The sequence below is a fragment of the Mustela nivalis genome (genome assembly GCF_964662115.1).
Source record: "Mustela nivalis genome assembly, chromosome: 8".
NCBI lineage: Eukaryota > Metazoa > Chordata > Mammalia > Carnivora > Mustelidae > Mustela > Mustela nivalis.
Genome location: NC_139027.1, coordinates 36,069,734 through 36,092,919, shown reverse-complemented (window position 1 = coordinate 36,092,919; position 23,186 = coordinate 36,069,734). Strand labels below are relative to the sequence as shown.

The 23,186-nt window shown below is 36.4% G+C and overlaps 1 protein-coding gene across 12 annotated transcripts in view; it reads left to right on the top strand.

Moving 5' to 3' along the window:
• The window catches only part of ANAPC1 (anaphase promoting complex subunit 1), a 102,069-nt gene that overhangs the window by 37,975 nt on the left and 40,908 nt on the right, over positions 1-23,186 (top strand). For all 12 annotated transcript variants that reach the window (XM_082743402.1, XM_082743406.1, XM_082743411.1 and 9 more), the window contains 8 exons: positions 3,580-3,658; positions 4,068-4,104; positions 4,197-4,267; positions 7,017-7,195; positions 10,501-10,715; positions 13,663-13,781; positions 18,306-18,577; positions 20,686-20,920. In XM_082743402.1, coding sequence (XP_082599528.1) covers positions 3,580-3,658; positions 4,068-4,104; positions 4,197-4,267; positions 7,017-7,195; positions 10,501-10,715; positions 13,663-13,781; positions 18,306-18,577; positions 20,686-20,920 — 1,207 coding nt within the window. The remainder of the gene's footprint in view (positions 1-3,579; positions 3,659-4,067; positions 4,105-4,196; positions 4,268-7,016; positions 7,196-10,500; positions 10,716-13,662; positions 13,782-18,305; positions 18,578-20,685; positions 20,921-23,186) is intronic.

Below are 23,186 nucleotides of genomic sequence, written 5' to 3'. Positions count from 1 at the left end.
TAATTTATTTTTTAAATATTTTGTTTATTTATTTGACAGAGAGAGAGAGAGATCACAAGTAGGCAGAGAGAGAGGAGGAAGCAGACTCTCTGCTAAGCAGAAAGCCTGATGCAGGGCTCGATCCCAGGACTCTGAGATCATCACCTGAGCCGAAGGCAGAGGCTTTAACCCACTGAGCCACCCCGGCGCCCCTATTTTTTTCTTTTAAACTTAATTTTAAAAACTATACAAAAAATGAACTTTTTTCATTTTGTGAATACATTCTTTAAATTTCAGCAAATGTATAGTTTCATGTAGTACCACCATAATTAGGCCATAGAACAGTTTTGTCACCCCCAAAACTTCACAGAAGCTTTCGCAATTCATCCAAGTTGTTGTCTGGTCAGCAGTTTGTTGCATTTAATTGCTGAGTGCTAGTCCTTTGTGGGATATTTCACAGTGGTTACCCATTCACCTGTTGAAGATATTTTGGTTGGTCCCAGTTTTTGGCAGTTATGACTACAGCTCCTATAAACATTCATGCCTAGGTTTTTGTGTGAATGTAAATTTTCATTTCTTAAGGGTAGATATCCAGAGATAGGATTGATGGTTAAAAAAGTAAGTATTTTTCGTTTTCCATTGGATAGTCTTTGCTGCATTGTTGAAGATTAGTTGACCATAGAGTTGAGTGTATATTTCTGAGTTCTCTATTCTGTTCCACTGATCTGTGTGTCTGTTTTTGTGCTAGGACCATACTGTCTTGATGATTACAGCTTTGTAGTGAGCAAGAAGTCTGGAATTGTGATGCCACCAGCTTTGGTTTTCTTTTTCAACATTCCTCTGGCTACTCAGGGTCTTTTCTGATTCCACACAAATTTTAGGTTTATTTGTTCCATTTCATTAAAAAAAGTTGATGGTATTTTGATAGGGGTTGCATTAAATGTGTAGATTGCTTTAGGTAGCATAGACATTTTAACAATATTTCTTCTTCCAGACCATGAGCATGGAACGTTTTTTTTATTTCTTTGTGTCTGCCTTCATTTCTTTCATGAGTTTTCTATAGTTTCCTGAGTACAGATCCTGTGTCTCTTTGGTTAGGTTTATTCCTATGTATCTTATGGTTTCAGGTGCAATTGTAAATGGGATCAATTCTTTAATTTCTCTTTCTTCTGTATAGAAGTTGGTGTTGGTCTATAGAAATGCACCTGATTTCTGTACATTGATTTTATATCCTGGGACATTGTTAAATTCCTGTATGAGTTTAGCAGTTTTGGGTTGAAGTCTTTTGGCTTTTCAACATAAAGTATTATATCATCTGCAAAAAGTGGGAGTTTGACTTCTTTGCCAATTCAGATGCTTTTTATTTATTTTAGTTTTCTGATTGCTGAGGCTAGGACTTCTAGTACTATGTTGAACAGCAGTGGGGATAGTTGGACATCCAATTATTTATATATATATATATATATTTTTTTTTTTTTTTTTTTTAAAGATTTATTTATTTATTTATTTATTTGAGAGGGAGTGAGTGCAAGTAAGAGAGAGCATGAGAGGGTAGAAAGTCAAAAGGAGAAGCAGACTCCCTGTGGAGCTGGGAGTCCGATGCAGGACTCCATCCTGGGAGTCCAGAATCATGACCTGAACTGAAGGCAGTTGCTTAGCCAACTGAGCCACCCGGGTGCCCTCCAATTCTTTTGATACCATTTATTGAGAAGACTCTCCTTTCTCTATTGTTTTTGCACTTTTGTCAAAAATGAATTTGCCACAATATTGTGGATCTCTTTCTAGGCTTTCTATTGTAGTTCACTGATAGTATTGCTATCCACACTGTGTTGATTCCTTTTTTTTTTTTTTTTTTTTTTTTTTTTGATTCCTGTAGCTGTTTAGTGAGTCTTAAAAATTGGTTAGTGTAGGGGCACCTGGGTGGCTCAGTGGGTTAAAGCCTCTGCCTTCAGCTCGGGTCATGATTCCAGGGTCCTGGGATCGAGCCACACATTGGGCTCTCTGCTCGATAGGGAGCCTGCTTCCTTCTCTCTCTCTGGCTGCCTCTCTGCTTACTTGTGATCTCTGTCTGTCAAATAAATAAATAAATCTTTAAAAAAGTTTGGTTAGTGTAATTACTCCTTTTGTTACTCTTTTTCAAAATTGTTTTAGCTATTTTAGTTCCTTTACCTTTTCATTTAAATTTTATGTTCAGCATATTTATAGCTACAAAAAAATTCTGCTTGAATTTTTTCTCCAAAGAAACATCTTTACTTACTTAAAAAAAATTAGTTCACTTTAAATAGTTAATACATGTCCAAGGTCAAACCTTCAAATAGAACCAAAGGACTTTGGTAAAGGTGAGTCCCTTCTCCCAAGGGACAGCTAACCTACAGGTCCTTTGCGTAGCTTTCCAGATGTGGGGCCTTCCTAGGCTTATAGGAGAACCCCATGCTTTTGTTTCCTCCACAGATACCACCTGAATGTAAATGTCTTTGTATCCCACATCTTTTCCTTATTCTGCATTCTGTTTTGCTTCATGTTGAGAGAAGCTTTAGAGTCCCCTGTGGCTCTGAAACAGACGTGTAAAATAGTGATTGTGTTTTTTTAAAAAAATGGTGGTAAAATCGACATAACATTTATTATTTTAACTTTAAGTGCACAGTTAATTCAGTAGCATTAAACACATTCACAGAATATTAAGATCAGGTTAATCGCAGAACTTTCACATCCCTTGATGCTTTTGTCGAGAGATTTAAGTGAAACCACCAAATACCTTGGTTCTTTCCAACTCTGCTGTATTGGGGGTAGACTTGGTATAGTCTCTAGTCACAAAGAGGAGCCAGAGAAATATGAATATACCAAGCTGGTCAACCTCCAACTTAAATTATGTTAGTCAACTTATAGATACTCTGATTATGGCCTTTTTTTTTTGTTTTGTTAAATAATGATGTCAGTTAGGTTCACGATTATGTCATTTGTGATGCTTATATAGGATTTTTAAGATTCTCCAGCATTGTAATAAAGTTTTAATAGTATTGTGCTACTTTTTTCTAGAAAAAAAAATAAAAGCTACTTGCAGGTACAACTCGTGGTGGTAGTAGCAAGTAGCTAATACTCAAAGGAGAACTTTGAAGGCCAAAGTGAAGAAGGGTGTGGGGTAGGGTTCACCTAACAGAAGCAATCCAGGTTTATGAGTAGAGAAAGTTTGGTAAATCTGCATAATGGAATACTACTCAGCAATAAAAAGAAACAAACCATTGCTGTATGCAGTAATGTGAATGAATCACAGAGGCGTGCTAATTTAAAGAAGTAGGACATCGAAGATTACCTATTCTAAAATTCCATTTATGCAACATTGTAGAATAGGCAAAACTGCAGGGCAGGAAAACAGGTGAGTTGTTTCAGGTGCCGGGCAAAAGAGGAGTGGATTGACTACAGAGGCTATAAGGGAAGTTTTTGGTGTGATGGAAGTGTTGTATATCGTGATTGTATTAGTGGTTATATTATTGCATAATGTTTGTCAGTACTCAGAGCTGTATACCTAAGATGGATGGATTTTCCTATACATAATTATATCTCATTCCTTTAACAAATAATTTTAATTTTCTCCTTTTGCAGAGTATTGCACTCTACATACTTGGTAATGAGAACTCTGTTTCTGAGGATTCCTCACAGTATTTATCCAGAATAACTATAGGTAAGTCAGTGTAGTGATAGGCTTCCCAAAATGAATTTTTTTCCAAAACAAATTTTCATAAATGTTGATATCAGAGTTGAAATTAAAAAATGAAAAACTTCCTAAGTGTGTGTTTTAGAGGCCACGTCTTGCCTTATTTTTGAGGTGACCTCTTGTACTGTTATAGCCTGCAGTCCACAGTTGATTTTCAGAGACCAGGAGTACTTCAGATTTAAAGTTTTTTGTTTTCTTAATGAATGTAAAAAGGGTTAGGGTTAGAGTTAGTATTTCCAGTCTGCCAATGGACAGCTTATTTTGTTATTTTTTAGGAGTTGTTTGTGAATTTTTATTTCCTAATATCTTCTACATGTTATATGTTTGCTTTATGAGGATGACTATCTAAATAAAATTTCATTTTGTTGCGTTTTAGCCCCTCAAAAGTCACAAGCAGAACAAGAAGAAAACAGGTAACTTTTGTTCAGATTGTACTTGTATATTAAAAATAGAAAGCACTATTTTGTTTTACTGTTGAATAACTTCATGTTTCATTCCCTTACAGGTTTAATTTCAAGCATTCTACATCAGTTTCTAGTCTAGCTGAACAGTTAGTTGTCTGGATGACTAATGTAGGTAAGGTAGACCTTGTTGCTTTCTCCATGTCTTTGAGATGCTGGTGAGAGCCACCTGCTTTCCCCAGACACGTCCTTGTTAGTAGGCCCTGTTTCCTCCCAGTGAGCTAGAACTGGGTGGCAGGACAGGGGATCTCACTCTGTGTAAGTGCCCTGCAGGACCAAGATTGTGGCCCATCAAGCCACAGTTCCTTTCCCTGACATTGTCACAACTTCCATCTCATAATCCTGCTATATCAGCTTTTTATCTCTCACTGGGTAATTTGCCTCTTATTTGCTTATTTGCCTCTCACCTTAGAGCAGTCAAAGCTGTGACTATGCAGACTGGCCTCAGAATGGAGGACTGTGGTTATTACACGTTCAAACTTGAAGCCATTGTAGTGCTCACATATCAGAAGGGAGGATTTCTGGCAAAATCTAAAAGTAATTATACAGACATTTCGGGGTGCTTCTGAAGAATATAGGTTAGTGATTTAGGCTCCAAGATGAGGATACAGTTGGGAGGGAGGGCAAGGGAAGAAAGGAGTTCCCTATTCCCTTTTCTCAAAGCCGGTGCTCTTAGGCTTTAAATGGAGTAAAATAACCAGACTTTCTTTTTTTTTTTTAAGATTTTATTTATTTATTTGACAGAGAGAGAGAGAGAGAGAGATCATAAGTAGGCAGATGAGAAGGGGAAGTAGGCTCCCTGCTGAACAGAGAGGCCTATGTGGGGGCGCCTGAGTGGCTCAGTGGGTTAAAGCCTCTGCCTTTGGCTCGGGTCATGATCCCAGGGTCCTGGGATCAAACTCAGCAGAGAGCCTGCTTCCTCCCCCCCCCCCCCCCCCCGCCTGCCTCTCTGCCTACTTGTGATCTCTGTCTGTCAAATAAATAAATAAATAAAATCTTTAAAAAAAAAAAAAAAAAAAAAAAAAAGAGGCTGATGTGGGGCTTGATTCCAGGACCCTGAGATCATGACCCTAGCGGAAGGGAGAGGCTTAACGCACTGAGCCACCCAGCTGCCCCTAGAAATTTTTTTTGAAAATGAAGAACTAAGAAAAACTTTAAATTATGGATTTGAAGATATAACAAAATGGCAGTGTTCTAGAATAGTATGTTATAAAGTAATGAATATTATAGGTTGTCTAAATTCTTATTTCAAGAATATTTTAAATGACTTAGTTTTTGCTTTTATTTTGTATGCTTCCTTGGAAAATTATAATAGTTGTCATATAAAATTATAGATAGGATACCTATGCTGGAAAGTATTAGATAAGCTTGTTATATTTGTATACTGTATAATATTTAGTAAAAGTGTTAAAAGGAAACATTTTTGCCTCAATAATTAACTTTCAATATTAATAATATATAATAGAAATTAAAATTTAGAAAATCATTATAATAAAAATAAATTTTATCAGGATCTGAAAAATTTAAAATATGAATGTATCGGGTATGTAGAAAATAATAGTACAGTGAACATTGTTGTATACTGGTTACCTACCATTAGAAATAGAACATTACTAGTGTACTAGAAAGCCCTGCAACTCTGCTCCACATGTAATCTTCCTCTCACCCACCTTCCTACTACCCATAATCACAGCCTTACCTGAATTTTGTATTAGTTCTTTTTTTTTTATAGTTTCATCATCCGTGTTGTATGTCTTTGAACGTCATATAAATGGATATAGAGATAAATTATTTTTTTCACTCACTTCCTCCATGTTGACTTGTATAGCAGTAGGTCATTCATTTTCACTGCTACATACTGCGTTGACTACAGCACTATTTATCCATTCTGTTGATGAGAGTAACTGTTTCCTCCCTTCCCTCTTTTTGTCATAGTGAATAGTGTTGTTACTGAATGTTTTAATAGTTGTGTCCTGGGGCACTTGTGTACAAGTTTCTGTTACTCCTATTAGTGGACCATAGAGGTGGACCTATCTGTACCTGCCATGTGTTTTCCAAAGTGATTGTACTGTCACCAGCTGTGGGTGGGAATTTATATTGCTCTACATAGTTGCGAACACTTTCTGTTGATTTACCTTAATATTGGTCAGTGAGTGTGAAATTATAATTGTAGTAATTTTTTTTTTTAAAGATTTTATTTATTTATTTGACAGAGATCACAAGTAGGCAGAGAGGCAGGTAGAGAGAGGGGGAAGCAGACTCCCTGCAGAGCAGAGAGCCCGATGCGGGGCTCAATCCCAGGACCCTGAGACCATGACCTGAGCTGAAGGCAGAGGCTTAAACCACTGAGCCACCCAGGCGCCCCAATATAATTGTAGTAATTTTAATTTGAGTTTTCTTGATCACTTTTCGTATGTTTATTGCCCATTCGTGTTTCCTCTCTGGGAAATGTTTCTGGGTTTCTGGTTGTTTCTCTCTTTCTTAAGGTTTTTCTTTCTTTTATTATTATTTTTTAAAGATTTTATCTATTTGACAGAGTGAGTTGAGGGAGCACAAGCAGAGGGAGGGGCAGAAGGAGAGAGAGAAGCAGACTCTTCACTGAGCAGGGAGCCTGATGCAGGGCTCAGTCCCAGGACCCTGGAATCATCACTTGAGCTGAAGGCAGACACTTAACTGGCTGAGGCACCCTGGTGCTGTTTTTAGTTCTTTTCGTTCTTATACTAATGCTTGCTGTCTAGACACTAGTCTGGCAGGAAGATGAAAAAAATCGATCTGTCTTTTGTCAGAATAGATATTGAGTCCGAGGATAATTGGGACAGTGGCAGGTTTAAATGAAACATTTTCTCCCTTTGTTTCATCACAAGGTTTCACTTTGAGAGACTTGGAAACTCTTCCCTTTGGAATTGCTCTTCCCATCAGAGATGCAATTTACCACTGTCGTGAGCAGCCTGCTTCAGACTGGCCAGAAGCTGTCTGTCTCCTGATCGGACGTCAGGATCTTTCCAAGCAGGCCTGTGAAGGAAATTTACCCAAAGGGAAATCTGTGAGTATCAACATAGAAAGTTCAAAGTTCAGATTTAGTCTCAAAATCAAAGTAGAAATACTCTTCAATTTTTTCTTAAGTGTTTTTACAAGTGGTTATATCGGTTTGTCTTTTACATTGTATGCCATATGGGATTTACTATTGGGCAGATTTTTTTACTTGTGAAGTGAACATGAGAATAAGAGATTTTTTGAAGGTTTTGTCTATCTAGAACTTTCTTTCCTTTGAGTCAGGACAAGTACTGAGTCAGTAGATCCAGTACCATGACTCTTTCTTTACTTGTACTGTACTGGTAATTAACTACTTTGTGACTATTACAAAGAAAAAGAGGGAGCACATGTATCTTCAATTTGAATATGTTAACTATTTTCTCTTTTATACTTCTTTGATGTGTTGAATTTCTAGAATTTAATCTTTTAAATAGGTGTAAATATATGTTTAATCACATAAAATTGAAGTTGCAGGCAAGAGTTTTTTTTGGGAGCTGGGATGAGAGACACTGAAGTTGTTTAGAAGATGTCTTAGGTTATTCCTCCTGATTTTCTATCCTTCATCAGTCTTCCTCTGCTTTTATAAAGAATGGGTTCTGAGAAGCCTACAAGTAGAAAATGAAATACATCATTATTCTTCGATTATCTCTCTTTTAAAATCAGCCTCTTTTAAAAACTTAAACATGGATTTTTGACTTTTTCTAGAACTCTGTTTAAGTTAAAAAAACATAAATGGTAGCACTGCATTACTCTGATGGTCATAGGATTTAAGGATGGTTTTCCCACTCTTGGTAATTCTTTAACTTTGGATTTTTTTTTTCCCCAAGAGTGAGCGGGGTGGATGGGGGCAGGGAGGAAGCGAGAGAATCCTGAGCAGGCTCCACCCAGCATGAAGGCTGACATGGAGCTCCATCTTACAACCCTGAGATCATGACCTGAGTGGAAATCAAGAGTTGGACTCCCAACCAAGCTACCCAGGCAGCTTGTTTATACTTTGTTTATATCGCCCAGAGAACAGCACAAGCTTGCCTCATCTTATATTAGCTTTTGAACCAACACCTACTCATCAAAATGGTGTAACTATTTATAATCCACATTAGGTCTTAGGCTATTGATGCTTCTTCAGAGCTTCAGAGTCTGTATCAGAATTTTATTTCTAACATCAGAGTTGCCTACTCAACCTATGAGAGTAGCAGTTTCCATGGGATTCCATCCCCAGCAGGGTTGGCCCAGCACATCTCTCTCTTAATCTGCACTCATATAATAGTTCTTAGTTGAATTAGTGTTTGTCCTACTTTAAACAGAAAACCATTTTTTTTTTTTTTTTGCTAATAATATGATTATCCTTTCCTTTACCAAGGGAAGTTTTAGCTTTAGACCTCATTTGTTACTATGAGTGAGAGCAGTTTAATATCATTAGCATTAAAACCAAATGGCATTGATAATCTTTGATCTATTTAGATATTGTTGTGAGTAATTCTATCTAAATTCAGTTTGTTCCATTATTCGAGGTTATATTTTATGTTATTTGAGGCTACCTTTTATGACTCATTGAAATTCAGTTTATCAGCTATTTGGATCTATACTTTATAGTTAACTCACCCAGTAGAATAGTTTTATTTAAAGTTAGATATTCCATAGGACCTATAATGAATATTTATGAACTAAGCAAGGGATTAATTAGTCATATCTGCTATAATTTTTTTTGACTTTTTTTTTTTTAAAGATTTTTATTTATTTATTTGATGCAGAGAGAGCACAAGCAGGCAGAGAGGCAGGCAGAGAGAGAGGGGGGAAGCAGGCTCCCTGCTGAGCAGAGAGCCTGATGTGGAGCTTGATCCCAGGACCCTGGGATCATGACCCGAGCTGAAGGCAGAGGCCTAACCCACTGAGCCACCCAGGTGCCCCTGCTATAATTTTTTATAGGTTAATGTTGCTTCCATGTTAAATGATGCAAAAATTTAGCATTTTAACTGGGAATTAATCTTGTTAAAGGAGTGTAAAATTCTTGAGAGAAAATGAGAAGATTTTATACTGTGCTCATCAAGGTTGCAGCGTGATTGAATTTTTTGATGGGAAAGACTCATAGGAAAACACATGCTAAGTTTCTGAGGACAGAATGATAATTAAGAGATTAACCTTCTTCCATTTGTTTTGCTGTTGCCACTTTCTGATTAAGAAATTTTACGATATCCTTACTTAAAAAAAAAAGATGAAAATCAATAATGATCCATTTAAAGTACTAAAGTAAGGGCACCTGGGTGGCTCAGTGGGTTAAGCAGCTGCCTTCGGCTCGGGTCATGATCTCAGGGTCCTGGGATCGAGTCCCGCATCAGGCTCTCTGCTCAGCGGGAAGCCTGCTTTTCTCTCTCTCTCTCTGTCTGCTTGTGCTCTCTCTCTGTCAAATAAATTTAAAAATAAATAAATACAAATAAAAATCTTTAGAGTACTAAAGTAAGAAAATATTGTTCAACTTCCTCCAGCCCTTGGCTTATATCCTTCCAGGTTGTTTTCTTCTGCTTATATTAATCAAAGATAATATTTGTTTGTATGGGCTCTTTAGTAATAGTGAGTGGGTTTCATGTTCCACTTGGAATAATTTATTTCCTTTTTAAGATATAGTTAGGATAACTATATTTTAAGGTATAGTTTAGGATATAGTTAGATCTTTATAAGTTATTTAGAATGTTTCAATGGAATCAGCTTCTTGACTATTGTCCTAAATTTAATGTTTTTCCCTTGGCTCAATAAAGAATTTTCCCAAGTGAGCAATATAATTGTACTTTTAAAAAAGACTTCTAGGGCGCCTGCGTGGCTCAGTGGTTTAAAGCCTCTGCCTTTGGCTCGGGTCATGATCTCAGGGTCCTGGGATTGAGGCCCACATCGGGCTCTCTGCTCGGTAGGGAGCCTGCTTCCCTCTCTCTCTTTATCTGCCTCTCTGTTTACTTGTGATTTCTGTCTGTCAAATAAATAAATAAAATCTTAAAAAAAAAAAAAAAAGACTTCTAGATAAGAGCCCCAGTATACATGGGAACCCAAACTAGCCTTGCTTTGGAATATATATTTTCTCTGTATGACAGAGAGATAGATGGTTATAAATGCCCCTACTTCCACAATTCCTGTTTGAATTTGCTTTAAGGGGCTACATGGAATGTGATTTAACATAGAAATAAGTTAAGTGTGGTGTATAAGTTTCAAAATATAGCCCACTGAAGCCATTTTAACTCTCAAGTACATCACGTGTATATCCTTGTGTTCAGTAAGTGCATGGTGTTTGGTTTTTAAATTATTATTACAACCAAGTCTGTTACTCAGGTGCTCTCATCAGATGTTCCTTCAGGAACAGAAACTGAGGAGGAAGATGATGGCATGAATGACATGAATCAGGAGGTTATGTCATTAATATGGAGTGAAGATTTAAGAGTGCAGGACGTGCGAAGGCTTCTTCAAAGTGCGCATCCCGTCCGTGTCAATGTAGTACAGTACCCAGAACTCAGTGACCATGAGTTCATTGAGGAAAAAGAAAACAGGTAAAAGAGGCATGTTGTTATCTGTTATCAGTGTTTAACACTGAAATCCCTAAAAAGATAGTTAAGAATTAAAAGTACCATGTGATTTAAGTTTTTATCCATCCTCGGTAAACCATACATTTTTTTCAAAATATTTTGGCATTTGGTAACCCAAATAAGTGATCCTCCTTCTCCTAAAATACAGCTTTGTGCTACTTAGAAAAGGTGACTCTGGGACCATTTTGCTTAGCTACCATAAGAATTTACTAACAAAGCAAAACTCTGAACACATTCTTTTGTATCTTGAGGAGGAAAAAAATGTGTGTGTGTGTGTGTGTGTGTGTGCGCGCGCGCGTGTGTTTAGTGTAGCTTAAGCTTATACCAGTATTTTTTACCTGATATGACAGGTAATACTCTATAAATCTTCTCTACTGCCAATCTCTAACATATATTATATCCTTTGATAATAGTAATACTCAGTAGTAACCATCCTGTAACATTCCAGAGTCATTGCCTTGGGACAATTCAACTTGTATTTGAAAATTCTCTCCTGTCCTATTACCTGCCATGTCTCTGTCACCTGTCACTTTTCACCATTATTCTCTGGTTCTCCTTGCATTGCTTATGGTGGTCCTGCTTTACTGAGAAGGATCATCTATTACCTAGCTGCAGGATGCTGAAGATCTGAGTTCGTCCTAATCTGCCTCTCACTGTTTCCTCTCCATCTGTACTTAGGTGTTAGTCACCCATAATTGAAGACTCTGAGGGACAGAGAAATTGTGTGAAAACATAGTAGTTATTGTAGACTGTGGATCTGATGGGTGTCTTTGCATGAATTACTTAACTTCTTGCTGCCTCCTTTAAGAATAGGCTTAATTGTAGTATTCATACCTCATGGGGTTGCTCTGTGTATAAAATGAGTTATGTCTATATCGTGCTTAGAACACTGCTCTGTGGGACGCCTGGGTGGCTCAGTTGGTTAAGCAGCTGCCTTCGGCTCAGGTCATGATCCCAGCGTCCTGGGATCGAGTCCCACATGGGCTCCTTGCTCAGCGGGGAGCCTGCTTCTCCCTCTTCCTCTGCCTGCCATTCTGTCTGCTTGTGCTCGCTCTCTCCCCTTCTCTCTCTCTGATAAATAAATAAAATCTTTAAAAAAAAAAAAAAAAAAAAAGAACACTGCTCTGTATGTAGTAAAGCTCAGTGCAGTTAGTCATGATTATTAACTGAGTTCATTGATATATGAAGCTAGTTTTTTTTTTTTTTACCTTTATTATTAGTGACATCTCAGAAGGGATTACAGTGTTTTTTTTTTCATTATTACAGTTTTGTGGTTTCTGCTGAAAAGTTCTGTGGGATATGGCCTTGAGTTTTTCAGATTCTAAATTAACATGGGGCACTATTCCTAAATAATCTTGGGACCAACAGATTTTTCTTACCAGAAAAACTAGAAAAGCAGCTGTATGTATGTACAAGTTAGGGAGAGAACATGCTTATGAATAGCTTTGAAGAGAAAAATGTTAGCCTCTGCTTGGGTATTTCTGTCCCTTAACAACACAAATATCTTAATAAGAGTTTGATTGTTGAGTGTTTCCTGGTTATAAATGCCGCTATTTCCACAATTCCTGTTTGAATTTGCTTTAAGGGGCTACATAGAAACAAGTTAAGTATGGTGTATTAGTTTCAAAATATAGTCTATTGAAGCCATTTTAACTCTAAGTATAACATTTATAGTGCTGTTAATCCTGTAAGTCTTGGGCGCCTGGGTGGCTCAGTGGGTTAGGCCTCTGCCTTCGACTCAGGTCATGATCTCAGGGTCCTGGGATCGAGGCCCGCATCGGGCTCTGTGCTCAGTAGGGAGCCTTCTTCCCCCACTTCTCCGCCTGCCTTTCTGCCTACTTGTGATCTCTGTCTGTCAAATAAATAAAATTTAAAAATATGTGTATTAAAAAAAAGATATTTGAAAAATAAAATCCTGTAAGTCTTAGCCATCATGTAATTGAAACTAATTCTTGTTTCCCTGGACACACCATGAAATCCACTGACTTCTAATATAGGAACTTCTTCCTTTCTGTCTACAGGTCACAGAAGTGACACTTCTTTTTTTTTTTTTTTTTTGAAGATTTTATTTATTTGTTAGAGCATGAGAAAGAGATTCATGAGGGGCACCTAGGTGGCTGGGGGGGTAAGCCTCTGCCTTCGGCTCAGGTCATGGTCTTGGGGTCCTGGAATCTAGCCCCACATTGGGCTCTCTGCTTGGTGGCTTCCCCCTCTCTCTCTGCCTGCCTCTCTGCCAACTTGTGGTCTCTCTTTGTGTCAAATAAATAAATAAAATCTTTAGGGAAAAAAAAAGGGGAAGGAGATCACAAGCAGTGGGGAGGAGTAGAGGGAGAATCGACTCCCTGCTGAGCAGGGAGTCTAATGTGGGACTCTATCCCAGGACCCCAGGATTATGATTTGAGCCAAAAGCAGATGCTTAACTGACTGAGTCTTTCAGGCGCCTGCAGAGGTGGCACATCTGAGGCTATGTTGGCAAAAAGGATGGCAGGAGGATCCCAGATATACTGAAGGCAGCTAGACTGAAAATAACAAAATGAGGAAACACAAAACATATTATTTTCCTTTGATCAGGTTAGCATCAGAATGGCATTTTGGGTTTCTCTTTTTGGTTGCTGAGGGAGAGTTGGCTTGGTTTATAGACCAAGTTTTTCACTCAAAGACTGGTTTTCACTCAAAGCAAGTATGGAACAAAAGAAATGTGTATCTCCCTTAGAGTTTCTAAGAACAAGAATATTAAAATGAGAATAACCATGTTTGGATGATTCATCTACATCTTTGTATGAATTTACTATGATGTGATTTCCTCTTACATAGCAGTTTTTCTTTTGGAATGCTTAACTACAGATTATATTCCAGGTTTTTTTTTTTTCTTAAAGATTTTTTCACATGTTGGTTTTGATTTTAATTATAGATTGCTCCAGTTGTGTCAGCGAACTATGGCCCTTCCAGTAGGACGAGGAATGTTTACCTTATTTTCATACCATCCTGTTCCAACGGAACCACTGCCTATACCCAAATTGAATTTGACTGGTATGTTAAATTCTGGGCTCAGTGAGAAAGGAAAATGGTTAAGTATATTTTTAGTGGAGTTATTGAATTATTTTAGTTAAAACCAAAGGAATGTCTCTACTGATTTAAGATATCAGCCACTCTAGTGGATGTTAGAGCACAAATAGGAAATCATACTAACCACTGTGGAAAGTCACATGCAGCCCATTACTAAATTTTACTTTTAATGAGACTGTTCCATGATACAAAAAGGCACTTGGGGGGCGCCTGGGTGGCTCAGTGGGTTAAGCCGCTGCCTTCGGCTCAGGTCATGATCTCAGGGTCCTGGGATCGAGTCCCGCATCGGGCTCTCTGCTCGGCGGGAAGTCTGCTTCCCTCTCTCTCTCTCTCTGCCTGCCTCTCAGTCTACTTGTGATTTCTCTCTGTCAAATAAATAAATAAAATCTTTAAAAAAAAAAAAAATAAAAAAAATAAAAAAAAAGGCACTTGGGAAGGTTTAGAAAGATGATGATAGTGAGATTACTGGACTTTAAATAATCTTAAAGTATAATATATAAAAACATTGTATCTTAATGTGTTTTGTTTTATCTTATTATGAGTATATGATCCTTGTACAAAAACACAAAAAGATACTAAGCACAAAGAAACAATGCTCATGTATAGTATAGTATAGTAGTCCCACTTGGTAGTGTTAATGTTTTGGTATATATCAATTTTATTCTTCTAGTTTATAATTTTATATATTTTTAATTATCAGAAAATTTAACTCTGTTTTAGAAATTATTTTCAGATTTAGAGTAAGCATCCTTTCAGATCTAGCATACATAGGTATACAATTACAATTATGTATGTAGGTACGTATTATGTACAGATATTTTTAATCAACTTCATTTTTATTTTTATTTTTACTGGTGGAATATAGTTTAGGTAAACAATGTGATTTTTGTTGGAAATTACTATTTTTTTGCTATTATAAATATGCTGTCAGGTTATAGTAATTTATTTATATTAATTGCTTTAGAGGTAGAACTACCAGCGCAGCAAGATTTTAAGGTTTTGATATAGCATATTGTCAAACTACCTTTCTGATTCGTTTTTTGAATTTTTACTTCTGTAAGATGTGTGTTCCTTTCCTAATATTGATTACAGTGGGTTTTATAGTGTTTATTCACCTGATGCTGGTAAGAATATGTTCTAAAGGTGACAGTTGTGTACAGTTGAAATTATCATTGAAAATTCCTAGAGGTATAGTATGTGTGGTTTTATGAGACCTGTACAAGATGTATTTATCATACACATAGTAATGTATAGTGTAATCATATATACTAATAGAATTCCACAATGTTTTAAATTGCATAATTTAAAAAAACTAGGGTCCCATTCAGATACATGGAGAGCTCATACTTTCAGTAACGTATGGAAAATGAGATCAGCTGAATGAAGAATACATTTTCATCTCCAATATTATACCTATTGTGGAGCCCTGATCTTATTTAGAAACATAGCAAGCAGAATTACCTTCAATATTTGTATTGTTCTCTCAGAGAAGGAGCTGTATGGCAAAATCTGAATAATTATTGAATCTTCATGGAGAGTGGGCTATATAGGTGTTTCTTCTGTTAGTCTTTCAGCTGTTTGAAGGTTCCATATAAAGAATTTGAGTTAAAAAGAAAAGAATCTCATGTAAAACTGGCAAATGTTAAAATGTATTAAATCTGGTCAGTAATGCTAGGGTGGTATTAAAAAAATAAATACATGAGTCATCTTTTTTCCCCCTGCATACATTTAGTTGAATTTGCATGTTTAGAATGTATTTCTGACATTAGTCTGAACTTCTATTCTTTTAGCCATTGGGTACCCCCCCCCCAAACATTCTTAAAATACATTCAAGATACTTTCTTAAAATAGCTTCTTAACTCACACTGAAATCAGTACTTTTGTATGTCATTATTCTTATTGAAGAAAATTTGGTTTACCCTTTGCCTGTCATTTTCTCTTGTGTGTAAATACTCTGGTGAATATGATGAATTCTTTTAGAAAGTTCATTTGTTTTTTCATTATTAATCTCTCTGCCTTTTGAGAAGGTGAAAGTATACCTCATGAGCTTGTCACCCATTGTAGCACTGTCATACACCAGTATTTGAGTTAGCTCTTAGGTACACAAAGCAAATGGTAAAAACAAATATATTTCATTTTGTATGTTTGTGTATACATACTCCAATTAAGACATTGTGCTTCTATCTGAAATTTATTTTACATAACTTCAGAACTCCTTTAAAACCATATTTTCAAACTTGTAGTGAACTATGTAATTTTATGCAATATTTAGAATAGTTATTTTAAATATTCATCTAAGACCTGACCTAATTTATACAGAATATTAAAGATATAAAAAGCATTCAGTATTTGCATGTACACAGTGGAGATCCAAAAGAGAACCAGAAGACTCAAGGAAAGGAATTCAAAGAGAGCTTAGTAGCATTATGAACATTTAATTTACAGTACTCTTACATAAGTTGACCATAAAATTTAATTTAACAAATACTCTTTATGGTTCACTGGGTATCTCAGGTCTATAAAATGATACTTTTTATAGTACTATCTGATTGCAATTTGGCATTTTTAACAGGGGCATGTAATTAGAAACATAGAGAGACAAACATATATAGTAAGAGAACAAATTTATAAAGGTCCTTGTCTCTTTTTACAATGTATTTAATGTTCAGAGAAAAATATAGGCTGATATGTTTGAAAGTAACATCATTGTCATCAATCACAGGTTGAAATTTCTTATTCATATAGCTTGACCTTGATGTTAGCTTTCATTACATTTTTTAGTAAGCTTATTTCTGTCAGATTTGAAGTAGTGGGTGTCCTAATCAGATCTATATAAAGTTAAATTGGTATCCATTTTCATAACCTCATGTGTATTAGCAAAAAGGATAATGGATTATCTTATTTTTAAACTTTTTTTATTAAAAAATTTTGAGTATAGTTGACTTACAGTGGTAGTTTCAGCATAGTAATTTAGTAACTCTGTATGTTATGCTCACCATAAGTATAGCTACCATCTGTTACCATGCAGTGTTTTTACAATATCATTGATTGTATTCCCAGTGTGGTATGTTTTATTTCTATGACTTATTTGTTCCATAACCGGAAGTCTAAGTCTACTCTCCTTCACTCATTTTGCCCATCATCCTACTCTCCTTCTCTCTGTTGATCATGTTATTCTCTGTATTTATAGTACTGATTCTGCCCTTTGTTTACTCATTTCTTTTGTTTTTTAGAGTTCACATATAAGTGAGATCATATGGTATTTTTCTTTCTCCATCTGATTTATTTCACTTAGCATAATACCCTCTAGGTTCATCCATGTTGCAAATGGCAAGATATCATCATTTTTAGTGACTGAGTAATATTCCTGTGTGTGTGTGTGTGTGTGTGTGTGTGTGTGTGTGTGTGTATGTATATACCTAAGTATACTACATCTTCATTCGTCTATTGATGGTAGATGTTTGGGCTGCTTTCATATCTTGACTATTGTAAATAATGCTACAGTGAGCATAGAGTGAATATATCCTTTCAAATTAATGCTTTTGTTTTTGGAAAGTAAATACCCAGTAGTGGAATTATTGGATCAAATGATATTTCTGTTGTTAAATTTTTGAGGAACCTCAAAATACTGTTTTCTTCAGTGGCTATACCAATATACATTCTCATCAACAGTGCATGAGGGTTCCTTTATTCCCCCCACATTCTCACTAACATTAGTTAATTCTTATCTTTCATTATAGCTATTCTGGCAGGTATAAGGTGATATTTTATTGTGGTTTTGATTTGCATTTCCCTGATGATGAGTGATGGTGAGCATCCTCTCATATCTGTTAGCCATCATATGTCTTCTTTGGAAAATTGTCTATTCAGATCTGTCTATTCAGATCCTCTGCCCATTTTTAATTAGTTTTTTTTTTTTTTTTCTGATGTTGAGTCATTGTAAGTTCTTTATATATTTTGGATATTAACCCCTTATTGGATATATGATTTTCAATTATCTTCTCCCATTCAGTAGGTTTCTTTTTTGTTTTATTGATGGCCTTCTTTGGTTTTGTAAAAGCATTTTATTTTGATGTAGTCCCAATTGTTTATTTTTGCTTTTGTTTCCCTTGATATAGGAGACATATATAGAAAAATGTTGCTTTGGCCTCTGTCAAAGAAATTACTGCCTGTGTTCTCTTCTAGGAATTTTTTGGTTTCAGCTCTCACATGTAGGTCTTTAATCTGTTTGGAGTTTATTTTTGTATATGGTGTAAGAAAGTGGTCCAGTTTCAGATGATGAATTATTTTAAATACGGTTTTTTTTTTTACCTTGCATCAAATTTGATGTACAAGTTAAAGTACTCATAATAACTAATGTCATTCCAGATATTATGGGGTTAAGGGTTTTGAATGTAGAAAAGGTAATCACTGTTCTCAAAAATCTAAATGGAGCAATTTTGGATTTATGAATTAGTCTCTCAATTTTAAATTCGTTTGATTGAATAGGACGTGCCCCTCCTCGGAACACAACAGTAGACCTTAACAGTGGAAACATTGATGTGCCTCCCAACATGACAAGCTGGGCCAGCTTCCATAATGGTGTGGCTGCTGGCCTGAAGATAGCTCCCGCCTCCCAGATCGACTCAGCTTGGATTGTTTACAATAAGCCCAAACATGCGGAGTTAGCCAATGAATATGCCGGCTTTCTCATGGCCCTGGGTCTGAATGGGCACCTTACCAAGCTGGCTACTCTCAATATCCATGACTACTTAACCAAGGTGAGACTCCCAGCACCTGGCAGTGTGCCTCATCCAGGCCCCTGCAGTAGCTCCTAATTGTTCTATTTGCTCTTCCTTCTTCATTCTTTACCTTATTCCCATAGCAGGCGGAGTCATTTTTCTGAAATGTCGATTAGCATGTATCACTTCCCTGGTCAAAACTGTTTAAAGACCTTTTGTTGCTCTTGATGTACATTCTGGGAACCTATGTGACCCCCCTCACTTATCCAGCCTTACTTTGTATCACTCATCCTCTTGCTCTCCATACTCCAGCCACAGGGACTGGCCCTTTTAACTCCTTGGCAAACCAGATTCTCTCACTTCAGAGTTTGGCAAACAAACTCTTTCTCTTGGCATAAATTCTTCCACTTATATGCCGTAAAAATACACTTAGAGTATACAGTTCTGTGGTTTTAGTGTGTTCAAAGAGTTGTGTATCCATTCCTGCTGTTAGTTTTGGAAAGTTCATCAGTCCATAAAGGACCCTTATAGCAGTAGCAGTCACCCTCCATTCCCTTTCCCTCCAGCCCCTGGCTACCACGATCTATTTGTCTCTGGATTTGCTGATTCTGGGCCTTTCATTTAAATGGAATCCTATAGTAGGTGGTCTTTTATGGCTGGCTTCTTTCTGTTATAATGTTTTCATGGTTTGTTCATGTTGTATCATGTATCAGGACTTAATGTCTTTTTTTTTGCTGACTAGATAATTCCATTTTGTGAATAGACTGTGTTTATCCTTTTATCAGTTGGTGGGTAGTTGGGTTATTTCTACTTTTTAACTGTTAACAAATAGTGCTGCTGTCAACATGTACATGTTTTTGTGTGGACATATGTTCTCATTTCTCTTGGGTTTATTCCTAGGAGTGGAATTGCTGGGTCATATGGTAACTCTTTGTTTAAATTTCCGAGGAACTACCAAACTGTTTCCAGAGTGGCTGGAACCTTTTTACAGTCCCACCAGCAATACATAAGTATTCTAGTTTCTCCACATTCTTGCCAACATTTGTCTGTCTTTTTAATTATTGTCATCCTAGTAGGTGTGAAGTAACATCTCATTATTTGGGTTTGCATTTCCCTGATGGCTGATGATGTTGAGCATCTTTCATGTGCTCATAGGACATTTGTAAGTCTTCTTTGGAGAAATGTCTATTCATATCCTATGTTTATTTTAAAGTTGGGTTATCTTGCTGAATTATATTCTCTATGTATTCTGGATACTAAGGCCATTAACAGATAAAGGATTTGCAAAAATTTCTCCCATTCTTTGGGAAAGATACCATCACTGTCTGATGGTATCTTTGAAGCACACAGGTTTTTAATTTAATGAAGTCCAGTTTGCCTATTTTTTCTTTAATTGCTGTGCTTTGGCGTCATATCTCAATGCCAAACCTGTGGTCCTAACCCATTAACACCTATTGTTTTCTTCCCAGAATTTTACACTTTTAGCTCTTAGGTTTAGTTCTGTGGTCCGCTTAGAGTTAATTTTGGGGAAGAATGTAAGGAAGGTGTCCAGCTTTATTCTTTTGCATGTGGTCTGCAATTATCACCGCACGATTTTCTGAAGAGACTGTTTGGTTCCCACTGAATTGTCTTGGCACCCTGTGGTCACTTGACCATTACTGTGAGGGTTTATTTCTGGATCACATCAGAACCTTTTACATGTTGTTCTCTAACCTGACCTCATTTTCTCTTATTTCCTAAAGCTGCGTACCTCCCTTTCTACCACTTTTCCTGGTTAATTTGAATTAATCCTTCAGGTCCTGTTGTAAGTTTTACTTCTTAAAATATTCCTAATAATTCTTCAGCTCCTCCTAATTGAAATTAGGCTTTTAAGAAATACTACTTCATATTACTTTGTACTTTTCCAACATACTGCTTTTTAATAATGTATTTATTTTTATATTTTTACTTTGATGCTTTTCCCCCACTTAGGGCGCTTGCCTCATGAGAGTAAAGACTATGTTCTTTAGTTTGCTGTTGTATTCTTGGTGCTTCTCACTGTGCTTGTCAATAAAAGTACTTACTGAAAGTCTGGCAGGCCTTACTTTATTCAAGACTGCATATTTGTTTTGGTAGTGACTTATATTTCATTTTACTTTCTACCATAGGGTCATGAAATGACAAGCATTGGACTGCTCCTTGGGGTTTCTGCTGCTAAACTAGGCACCATGGATATGTCAATTACTCGGCTTCTTAGCATTCACATTCCTGCCCTCTTACCCCCAACGTCCACAGAGCTTGATGTTCCTCACAATGTCCAAGTGGCTGCAGTGGTTGGCATTGGCCTCGTATATCAAGGGACAGCTCACAGGCATACTGCGGAAGTCCTGTTGGCTGAAATAGGTATGGCATTAACAGTGCTCTGTCTTCATAAGCGTATACTGCCCTCTCCACAGGAACCCAAGTAAAAACGATAGTAAAATTATAAAAGTTAAGGAAAAATAGTAGCTTTTATTAGAATATTCTTATGCTAATTTAACAAAAAAGTATAAGTAATATTTTCCAAGGCTGATACTCGTGTGCAGGTTATTTATGTGGATGTTTATTTGGTCAGCCTGTTGTTGAGCTCTAGAGATCCTATTTATGAGCTAACCTGTGTTCTTAATCACTAGTGAGAGTGCTATTTATAGTGCTTTGTCTTTGCTAGGCAATATCTGGCAGTGATCTGCACTTGAAATGCGAAGTTGATTACTTTGATCCCTAGAAACAGTGTTCATTATGTTAGACAATTCTTACTTTCAGGAGAATGGAAGTGATTGACCCTTGCTTTTCCTCCTTTCCATGCTGGCAGTTATGTTGTTAATGAAATGCATTTGCTCTGTCTGTAATTGAGTCTAAACCTTTTGGAAATGTATCTTATGTATTGTTAATCTTTTTCTGACAAGTGGAAATACTGTTGGCATTACTAATATATTCCCTAATTTAGATACATAGTTTCATGTCTTGTTCTATATTCAGGATCTTTTCTATGTATATTTTAGGATATATTGTTGAGGATATATTTTCTCTGGACTTCTGTTAGTTAGCTATTGCCTCAATAATGCTACCTAACAAACAACCACAAAATTGGCCCAGCATCTCAGCTTTAGGCCATAGATCTAAACGTGGGTGTGCTGCTCTGGCTCCTGCTCCAGATGACTTATTCTGGGGCCCAGGCTAGAGGATGTGCTTGTTTTATGGTGATAACAGAAGGCCAAGAGGGAGAACCAAATAATGGAAGCACATTTCAGGCCTTTGCTTACATTGTGCCAGCAAAAATCCCTGGTTAAAGCTAGTCACGTGTTAAGTCAACCATCAGGCTCTGTCAAGAGTATGGATGTGTACATATGAGCACTATAGGGCAGTGAAATATTTCAACAATTTAATCTACTACAGGATGAAATAAATTATTTATAAAGCTGACATTTTTCTGTTACCAAAATATGTAATAGTGTTAAGTTGGTCTGAGAAACATTTATTCAGAAAGATAATTAAGAGTAGCTTTTATTTTTTATTTTTCATTTTTTAAAGATTATTTATTTATTTATTTGACAGACAGAGATCACAAGTAGGTGGAGAGGCAGGCAGAGAGAGAGGAAGGAAAGCAGGCTCCCCGCTGAGCAGAGAGCCCGGGATACTGGGATACTGGGATCATAACCTGAGCTGAAGGCAGAGGCTTTACCCACTGAGCCACCAAGAGTGGCTTTTAAAGCTTGTTCATCTGCAAGGTGAATCAAAGCACACCTCTTTTACGTGGTATATAGAAGATTTCATCTAGATTCATATGCATATGCTCTTTCATAGAATTATAGTCAGGTATACATACTATTTTATATTGCCCTTTATATGTATCATTGTCATAAATGTTTTTTAAAATTAATTTCATATTGTGTAATCTCATTGAATTGGTGTTCTGTAAATTGCCTATTTTCTGATTTTCAGGAATTTTTAGTTTATTTCTAATTCTTTGCTATTATATATAAATACTGCTTTTGTATAATATTGCTTACTTTTGTATAAATTTCTTTTTTTTTTTTTTTAAAGATTTTATTTATTTATTTGAGAGAGAGACAGTGAGAGAGAACATGAGTGAGGAGAAGGTCAGAGAGAGAAGCAGACTCCCCGTGGAGCTGGGAGCCCTATGCGGAACTCGATCCCGGGACTCCGGGATCATGACCTGAACCGAAGGCAGTCGTCCAACCAACTGAGCCACCCAGGCGTCCCTCTTTTTTTTTTTTAATTACTTTTTTCTTGTGGGTAAAATCCCAGGAGTGTGAAATTTGTTTTGGACAGAGGGGTCTTTATGTATAATATAATACATTTTGCTATCCTAAAGGGTAGAATTAGAATCAGGAGGTACTTTTTAAAAAAATGAGCTAAGTGTCTGAAAACACAATATTTAGCTTAAAAACTTAGTCTTTCCTGTCCATTATTAGTATTTGAACAGTGAATTGGAAATAGTAAAATAAAAACAAAATGCAAAAGATTAAAAATTAAAACATTTTAGCTTTGCGCAGTGGCAGTATCGTAGCCAATGAGGTTTATCCGAGGCGCGATTATTGCTAATTGAAAAATTAAAACATTTTTAAGTACTCTTCTTTTGAAATTGTTTTCTATTTCTTGATAATTT